Source organism: Kogia breviceps, chromosome 7, assembly GCF_026419965.1.
Source record: "Kogia breviceps isolate mKogBre1 chromosome 7, mKogBre1 haplotype 1, whole genome shotgun sequence".
In the NCBI taxonomy this organism is placed as follows: domain Eukaryota; kingdom Metazoa; phylum Chordata; class Mammalia; order Artiodactyla; family Physeteridae; genus Kogia; species Kogia breviceps.
This window is the reverse complement of record NC_081316.1, coordinates 105,926,332-105,935,928: the sequence shown is the minus strand read 5'-3', so window position 1 is coordinate 105,935,928 and position 9,597 is coordinate 105,926,332. Positions and strand designations below refer to the sequence as shown.

The following is a 9,597-nucleotide window of genomic DNA, read 5'->3' as shown; positions in this document are numbered from 1 at the left end:
TTCCTGCCTTTGGGGCCTCAAGGGCTAAAGTGGGACAGTGCTAATATTTCTGGTGATGAGGAAATACTTTGTTTTAAAGGAGGCTGGGTGATTGCCGAACTGGGACAGAGGTCACACTAGGGGTCACATTAGCGGTTCCGGGGGGATTGAGGACGGGTTTGGATCAGGCATAAGCGCACCCCCCCACTCGGGCAACGCTGCGGCGGCTTGGAACATGCTGGCACACTTGCGGTGCCCACTGTCTCCTCCCCGAAGGGGGGCACCCGGGAGCCCACACCCGAGGAACCGGGCCCACGCGGGAAGGTCGAGCTCGCCGGTGAGGTCACGGTTGCCATGGCTCTAGGCAGTGACGCGCGTCGGCACGTGACGAGCGGTTGCCATGGCGCCAGGCCCCGGCGGCGCGGGCGCTCCGCCTCCCGGAGTGACGTCCCCCGGCTCCCCCCCACCTCTTTTCCCGCCCCTCTGCCCCCTCCCCCCCCTCCCCCCCGCCGGCTCCCCGCGGCCCCGGAGGTTTCACTGCACAACAAGATGGCGGCGGCGGCGGCGAGCGGAGCTGGCGGGGCTGCCGGGGCCGGAGCGGGGGGAGCTGGGCCGGCGGGCCGCCTGCTGCCTCCGCCCGCCTCGGGGCCCCCGGCCGCCCCCGCTGCTGTGCCCCCGGCGGCTGGCCCGCCGCGTCCCTCAGCCCCGGCCTCCCGCGGGCCGGTGCCTGCCCGCATCGGCTACTACGAGATCGACCGCACCATCGGCAAGGGCAACTTCGCTGTGGTCAAGCGGGCCACGCATCTCGTCACCAAGGCCAAGGTAGTGGCGCGGTGGGACCGGGCGGCGGCGGGGCTGCGCGGCCCGGGACCGTCCGAGTGCGGAGGGCGCAGGAGAGCCCCGCGACACCGAGGCTGAGGGGTCGGCGCGGGGAGCGGGGCGCGGGAGAGCGTTGGGGACCGGGGAGACGGGTAGGGGGCTGTCGGGCGAGAGTGCGGAGAGGGCGAGCAGAAGGTGGGGGACACCGGGGGACCCGGGAGAGGGTAACTGCACGGCAGACGGGACGCAGGGGGCCACTGAGCGCGGGGACCTGGGGAACTAGAGAGCCGGGGATGGGGAGGAGGCTCCCTGGGCTGTGCGGAGGGTCGTAGAAGGGGTGATTGGAAAGAAGAGGTTTGGAACTCTCCCGGAGCCAGGAGACAGTAAGCTAAGAAGCCTCTGGAACCAGCAGTTAGGAAATCCTAAGGGAATGAGGGCAGGGGAATAAGAAATGTGGACCAGGAGGATGGGGGAAGACAAGGGTGAAACCGGCAGCCCGCAGATGTAGGGTTATGAGGGGAACGAGGATAGCTGGGGCACGTACCAGGGGTATGTGGTGGGTACAGGGTACTGGGAGGTATGAGGGACCTGGTACCTTTTGACAGAGGCACCAATCAGCATTTGATCGTCCAAGACTGATAGATGGTAGGAATGGGAGTCTGAGGACAGACAGGATTATTGGAGGAGGCGATGAAAAAAATGGGGAAATATGGAGGAAAAGAAGCACTTTATTTTTCTGCAGGAAGGGAGTCAGGGAACAGAGGTCGGTGGGGGGGAGCCCAGGTTTGTGGTGGCCCTAGGTACTCAGGGGTTAAACAGTTTGGGAGAGCTGGATTGCTGGTTATATTTAGTTGTTGAAGGGTCCAGAACTGTGGGCCTTGTAGAGCCCAGGGTGGGCTGTCAGTGGTGAGGGGAAAGCCTGGTGACTGAGGAGGTGTGTGGAACCCAGACACTCATGGGGCCCTTTGGTTCCCAAGGGATTTGTGGAGCTGTGGTGGTGAAATTGGGCAAGGTCAATTAGGAAGGCATATCCATATACATTTAACATTTTACATAGAAAATTCATTTTTGGAGGAAATATGGTTAGCTCTCTCCTGTGGTCTTCTTCATTGGGAGTATTGGAATGGAAGACACGAGGAGGAATTGTTTGGTTTTGACAGGACTCACAAGCCCATTTGTACTCCGGATTTCTTTCTTTGCTCCGTCTCTCACTTGAATGAATACTTTAGATGTAGTCATTCATTATATTTAAAGCTGCAATTTGTGTTTCCCTCACCCTGACTAATGGAACTGTTACAGTTGCTGCTGCTTCTTACCAAAGCCGCCTCAATTCCCCTCACCTCCTCAGCCTAGCCTCTGGCTCTTGTCACCTACCTTGTTTCTGCTCTTATGGCAGTCCCTTGCTTTCAGAAGGCAGTGACTTACCTCTGCCTTGTCTCCTGCTCACTTATGACCTGAAGTCCCTTTTTCCCTCCTTTCTGTCAGACTGTAAGGGGCCCTGTTTAGCAGGGTGGCTTTGGGGGGTGGCTGTGGAAAATTGATTGGTCAGTTTCACTTCCTCTGGGGGGCCCCCTTCAGCCTTTTTGTCAGTGTCTATCAGAGGGCCTCAAGTCTGCAGGTCTGAGCTGAATGAGATCCCAAAGTCCCAGGTTTCCTGGTGCTCCCCTCAGCCCCCCGGCGGGGAGTAGACTGAGCCGAGACTCTGGTGCATCTCTGCCCGCCGAGTGTTTCCAGTTGTGTTTACTGTTAGCCAAGCCAAATTTATGTTTACAAACAGCTCTAGTTGTTGGAGCCTTGTTCCTTGTTTTGGTATTTCCTTTCTCCGCGGCTTCCCCCTCCCACCTAAGTAATCATGTTGAGCTTCTGTGATTATTTTGCTCTGACCTCTGGGGGACAGACTCTGTGAACTTAAATGGTTGCCTGGTTTATGGTATCTCTGATTTAAAGAATTTTGTATTTTACAGCCCTTGGATATACCAAAATATTGATTAAAAAAATCTGTGACAGAGAGGGTTGAATGTTTTTGTAAATGTAATTGCAAACAGTTGATTCTTGGCTTTATATATAATAGAGACATTTCTATCTTCAGTAGTCAGCAAAGCCAGTGGCTAATTATGGCTGGTCTCCCCGCTTTCTAATTTTCCAGTGTGTGTGTGTGTGTGTGTGTGTGTGTGTGTGTGTGTGTGTGTGTGTGTGTGTCAAGTTTTTCTTAAAGTCCTTGGTATCCTTTAGGACTGCATTTTAAACATCAGCTTGTTTATAAATGGGTGTCACTGTTTATGTTGGTTTTTTCTTTTATCATTTGTGGTGTGCAGTTATGCAATTCCAATGTATGGAAATATTCAAATCTTGAATGAGGCTGAAATGGCTTGGACAATGAGTTGCATGTGTGACGGGACCACACCAGCACTCATTTGTGTTTCTGTAGCGGTGTGCAATTTCCTAGTTACAGTTATAGGCACCCTGTGTTTCTCTGCTTAAATTACTCTGACGACATGAGTGAAGCTTAATTCACAAGGAGCTGTCATGTGCTCTGAGTAAATGATGAACATATTTTGGCCTGCTTCATGCTTATCTGAATCCACTTTGGAAAGGTTTCTCAAATGCTGACAGCTCAGATGTGTCTAACAACTGTTGACATACAGTATGATGGCCTATTGAGGCCATGGTTTGGTTATATAATGGCAAGGAAGGTGCCTGGGTATTGGCAGTGGCAGAAGCTGCTGTTCCGTTACTCAGGTAGATAGATTTTTCTCCCATGCACTGCAGTGTTTATCTTACTTCTTCAGTCAGGTCACTTGGAACCAAAGAGAGCTAGCTATTTTTTTTTTTCCCCATCTCTTTTCAGAATGTATCATATTTTTGTTTTGTTTTTTGGAGGTATGTGATTTTTTTTCTTTCTCCTTTTTCTCCCTGTAGGCCACTGAGTGGTCTAGGTTTTTCCTATAACCATATATAACCATCAGACTGAGGTAATTCAGATGATATTTGTGTTGTCTGAAAGAGGTTAGGTAGTAGGTGTTTTCTGAACATCAGAGAAGTACTTATGGTCACCTTTTCGTACACACATTACCTATTCCATGGACTGAGAGGCTAAAGTAAACTTTATTTATTGACTAAGCTACTGAGCTCCGTCCAACAATAAGTGGTAAAGCTGGCCCTTTCCCGAATTCTGTTAACTCTCAAACCTCCTAGATCAGGACTCTGGGATGAATAAAATAAGTAGAGAAAGGGAAATATTTTCCTATTTGGTTGTTAGTGACTTTTGCAGCACGGCATTCATGAGCTCAGACTTAATATTGGCAGCACTGCAGTGCTTAGAGCGTCACTGCAGACAGTTAACAGGAGAGAATATTCATCTGTGACATACTTTGGTCAGCAGTTCACCCTGGCTGTCTTTGTCCTACCTTCTTTTTTTTGCGGTACGCGGGCCTCTCACTGTTGTGGCCTCTCCGGTTGCGGAGCACAGGCTCTGGCCGCACAGGCTCAGCGGCCATGGCTCACGGGCCCAGCCGCTCCGCGGCATGTGGGATCCCTCCGGACCGAGGCACGAACCCGTGTCCCCTGCATCGGCAGGCGGTCTCTCAACCACTGCGCCACCAGGGAAGCCCTGTCCTACCTTCTTTGAGTTCCCTTTTCTGGAGGAGCCTTGGTCTGAGATTCTCTGGCCCTATTCTTTTGGTAGGACACTATAAAATATTAAAGAGATTTTAAAAAAAGAAAAGATTTTCTCTTCTCAATTGCGTATTTGGTTTCCTGTACCTAATTATACTTTCACTGGTTGGATGAATGGGAACGAAGAGTAGATATATTTTGTATGCATTTAAAGAAAGAGTATACATGACTATAAAAGCCATTGGTCAAATACTTCAAATATGTGTTTTAACAAATATATTGATATATCACCTGCCTGTTTATTGGTTTGTGGTAAGAGCTTGAGCTTTGGATGAGACTGCATGGGTTTGGATCTTCTGCTACTTCATAGCTGGGTAATTTAACCTGTCTGTGCTTGGATTTCCTCATCTATGAAATGAGATAACAATAGTACTTACCTCACAGGTTGGGGTGTTATGAAGATTATATAAGATAATATATGTGAAACTCTTACAACAAATGTACCTGGCACATAGTAGGTATATAGTAAATGTTATCACCATCTTCTTCATCATCATCAGATGCAATAGTAACAAAAATGAGTAAGACATAGTCCCCTTTGTTTGCTTTTCACCACTTTGAAACAGTTCATGAGTGCCATTTGTTTAGTGTAGGTAGATGTCATCCTGATGATGTGCTGCTTTCAGGTTAAAAAAGTAGTTTGCTATTATTTTACGTGCCTCTTTGAGAGAGTGGATTTAATTCCTGTGGACTATGGGCTAATTTCATGCGATTGACATTTAAAAATATAGTTTTCCAGTAAACTTTTTAAGTAGTTATGAGACTTGTCTAATGAAACTGTGACTAACACTGGCTTTTATTTGGGCTGCCTTGAATATTCAGGGTGTTTGTGTAGCTACACTTTGTCAGATTGGTGACAGAACAGAGTTTGTTTGAGTGCAGTCTTTTCTCCAGAGATTCCCTTAAATTTCATGGAGAATATGAAGAAATATTCCTACAAGCTTAAGGAGACACTTGCACTTGGGGGCAGGGTGTGCTACTTAGAGGGCCAAGGTCAGGATTCTTAACTTTAGATATTACACAGAAAAAACATTTTGCTCCCTGACCCCCTTCCAAATACTGACGAGCCAGGACGCATCTGTGTGCTGTGTGGTTTGGTGCAAACTCATTTCCACGAGGAGAACAACCCAAAGTGGCCAGTAGTATTATTTTCACTTCTAAGGATGATGCTTGTGCTTGTTAGAAGGCTGAAAACAAGATTCATCAGTAAATAGAAAAGACAATTATGTCAAAAAGAAATTGAAAGCAAGATTTATATTAGTTACATTTGAGGAGGATAGTTCCATCCCTAGATAATCTAGAAATGACTATTGACTAGGTTTGTTGAAACTTTGTGAAGAGCTAAGACTGATTTGGACTAGTTTTTCCAGAGTCAAAATACCAGTATTCCACTTTCAGCATCAAAACTGTTTATTTTAACATTCTGGCTTTGGTGCCAGCTCCCTAGAAAGTCGTAGATCTGGCTCAAGCCAGAGGTGCCCAGACTAGTTATTTCTGTGCCAGAAGTGCTGTTTTCATTTTCCAAGCATCAATCTGGCTAATGTTTTCTAGTTCCTGGCATAAACGAGAACAAAATGGATGCTTTGGAAGGAAAAAGAAATGTGCTCTCTTACCAGAGCCTTTGTAAGTCTAAAAAACACCTAAAACTTCTCAGAGATGGAACCTTTCCCTTGTCCATTCATTCATTCAGCATATATTTACTGAATGCAGATTTTTTGTCAGGTTCTACTCTGGCTCTCGAGTACCCCAAAAACAAAAGAGAAAAAAAATTCTTGCCTTCTTGGAACTTATTTACCGATGAGAGGAGACAGGCGAGAAACATGCAAACAAATAACTTTATATAGTGACAAATACTGTGAAGAAAATAAATGGGCTAGAGAGTGTCTGAGGCAGGGTGCTGGAAGGCCTTTCCAGGGTGGTGATATTTGAGCTGATAACTGAATGATGGGAAAGAGCCAGCTTGGGAAGATTCAGAAGATGGAATATTCAGTGCAGAAGGAATGGCACGTGCAGTGGCCTTGGGGTAGAAATGAACTTGGTTTGTCCAAAGATTAGACCCAAGGTCAGGGTGCCTAGAGCTTAGTGAACAAGAGAAAGGATGGTAAGGAATGAGATCAGAAAGTTAGACCGGGGCCAGATCATATGGGTCTTATAGGCCATTTTATGGAATTGGGTATGAAGCAGGGGACTGACCTCAGAAGATATCAAAGCAGAGCACTGACAATATCTGATTTATGTTTTTAAAACTCATGTTGGGGGACTTCCCTTGTGGCGCAGTGGTTAATAATCTGCCTGCCAATGCAGGGCACACGGGTTCAATCCCTGGTTCAGGTAGATTCCCACGTGCCGTGGATCAACTAAGCCCGTGTGCCATGACTACTGAGCCTGCTCTCTAGAGCCCACGTGCCACAACTGCTGAGCCCACGTGCCACAACTACTGAAGCCCTCACGCCTAGAGCCTGTGCTCTGCAACAAAGAGAAGCCCCAGCTTGCCGCAACTAGAGAAAGCCAGTGGACAGCAACAAAGACCCAACAAAGAATGAATGAATGAATGAATAAATAAATAAATTTATTTTAAAAAAAGATCTTAGAGATATTCTATTCCAACTCTTTCTTTTCTAGAGTCTAGAAAGATGGACTTAACGGAATTTAGAATCTCAGGCTTTTAGGAGCCATCAAAGTAGTTTAGACCAATTATCTGTTAGACTCACAGCTCTCTTCTTTATCTCTCCCACCCCCCATTTGCCCAGAATCCTATAGCTAGTTAGTGAGGGAGGTAGAAATAGAATCCAGGTATCCTACTCCTAGTTAACTCTAACCTGATTCCTCCAATCATAGAAAACATTGCCCTTGCCCTCTGAATACTTACTCTTTCATTAGAGAAACAAGATACACCTACTAATTAAAGTCTAAGATTATTTATCCTCTCTATTAAAACAAACTCCAAAGATGAGAAGTCAAGATGAGAGGAAAATTCTCCAAGTAGGGGATATACCAACACTGTATTTAACCTGTCCTTTGGCATTGTTTCACTCTACCACTCCTGTCACTTAACCTGCTGTCCTCCATGGGTACACTGCTTTGCCTTTCAATCTCCTACTCAAATGCCCCTTGGTGCTCCCTGGACATGACTGAGGTGTCAAAAAAGCCAAAATGCTAAGGAAGTAAAAAGAGAAAAACACAGAAAAAGCGATGACCATAAACACAGTCTGCCTTATATAGTTTGCTTTTGCCACTGTATCTTGCTCACACTCAGGGAACATGAGTAATTATACTTTTGCTCTGTTGGGTTGGTCTGGTCTGTCTTTGAAGGTACATTTCTTAGATGGATTCCTTATTTACCAGAACACTACCAGTTTCTAGGGCATGGTGCCATCTTATAACTCATTAAGAGAAGTGGTCACCAAGATACATACCTTGATGATGCAGGTGAGGGCCAAGAGAACCATTTATCTAGGGCTCCTCTTATGTGGTTCTAGTTTCTGATCTAAGAGCTTGGCCTGTTCCCCAGGTGAATGACCTCACCCTTCAGGTGAGTCCCTACCTCCTTTATAATAGTAGCTTGGTCCCTTCTGGCATAATAGTATAGTCATGCTGTCTTATGGATGACTGATAACATCCAGATGATGAAAATTATATACATTCCCATGGACTTTTGTCCATGGGAATGTGTATAATGGCCTGGCAATGTCTCTGAGAAGCCCTCAACAGTCTTGGATGAATTAGCTTGAGAGGGTTTCTTTTGGATCTGTTCAGAGTAAAATTCCATCAGCTAAGGACAAAACTGTTGGATGAGCCCTGGCGAAGTTACGTTAGAACATATTTCTTTTCAGGAGGTGTGTGATCCACTGTAGACCAGGAGTCTCTGGCCACACTGATAAGTATTTCTTCTCAGAATTTCGCTTGTCAGAGAGTTAGGAATCACATTGTAAATACTCAGTCTCATTTCCCAGAAACTGAAAAGGAAGGAGATGCAAACCCATAGCCTGTTTAAGCTCCCCTGTGTAGGCTGGGCTCACTCATTTGGGTACTTTTGGCCAGTTATCTTAAACTATATTTAGGTATTGATTAGGAATTTCTGAGAAATCCTCAAATTTCTGCCTAGTTCAGCTCCGGCCCATGCTTACCAGCAGTAGGCTTTACTTCTCTTTGCTCCCTCCAGAAGAATTGAACGTGAAATTTTAGGTTAACTAACCACATTTCTTGAGACAGAATTTTTTGGAGAAGAAATTTTTCATTCATTGATTCCAGCCAGCCAGCCAATAAGCTTTTGAAAAATTGTTTATCAAAAACTAGGAATGAATGATATATGGCACAAAATTCAAAAAGTACAAACTCGTATGTAGTGAAATTGTCTGCCTGCCACCGCAGTGCCTCAGACACACAGTTTTTTAGTCTTGTTTCCCCAGTATTTATTAAGGGCATCTCTGGATCAGTCCAAATGCTAGGTGCTGTTTGTTTTCTGGCGGTGTTTTGACGTGCTTGAAATTTTTAAAAATCATTTTACTTAAAAAGAAAAAGAAGAAAATACCTAATTTTTAAAGCTTGTTAGGAGGCACAGGGTGATAATTTAATGTCAGCTCCATGTGGGCAGGAATTTTAAGCTATTGTTTGCTGCTGTATTCCCAGTGCCTACTACAATGCCTGTAAATACTCATTTAGTGAATGAACGTAAGGATTAAAAAAAAATGGGGGCTTCCTTGGTGGCGCAGTGGTTAAGAATCGGCCTGCCAATGCAGGGGACACGGGTTGGAGCCCTGGTCCTGGTCTGGGAAGATCCCACATGCTGCGGAGCAACTAAGCCCGTGTGCCACAACTACTGAGCCTGCACTCTAGAGCCCACGAGCCAAAACGACTGAGCCCACGTGCCACAACTACTGAAGCCCGTGTGCCTAGAGCCCGTGCTCTGCAACAATAGAAGCCACCGCAGTGAGAAGCCCGTGCACTGCAACGGAGAGTAGCCCCCGTTCGCCGCAACTAGAGAAAGGCTGTGCCCAGCAACGAAGACCCAACACAGCCAAAAATAAATAAATTAAATAAATAAATTTATTTTTTTAAAAAAAATGGGATCTGAGTTTGCTTTTTATTCTCTTAATGCATCTTAGAATTTTATTATTGAAATTT

At 46.2% G+C, this 9,597-nt stretch overlaps 1 protein-coding gene across 7 annotated transcripts in view; it reads left to right on the top strand.

The window, feature by feature from the left end:
* The first annotated feature begins 513 nt into the window (after positions 1-513).
* SIK3 (SIK family kinase 3) overlaps positions 514-9,597 on the top strand; it is a 245,164-nt gene continuing 236,080 nt past the window's right edge. For all 7 annotated transcript variants that reach the window (XM_067038993.1, XM_067038991.1, XM_059070187.2 and 4 more), the window contains exon 1: positions 514-801. In XM_067038993.1, coding sequence (XP_066895094.1) covers positions 529-801 — 273 coding nt within the window. In that variant the 5' untranslated portion in view covers positions 514-528. The remainder of the gene's footprint in view (positions 802-9,597) is intronic.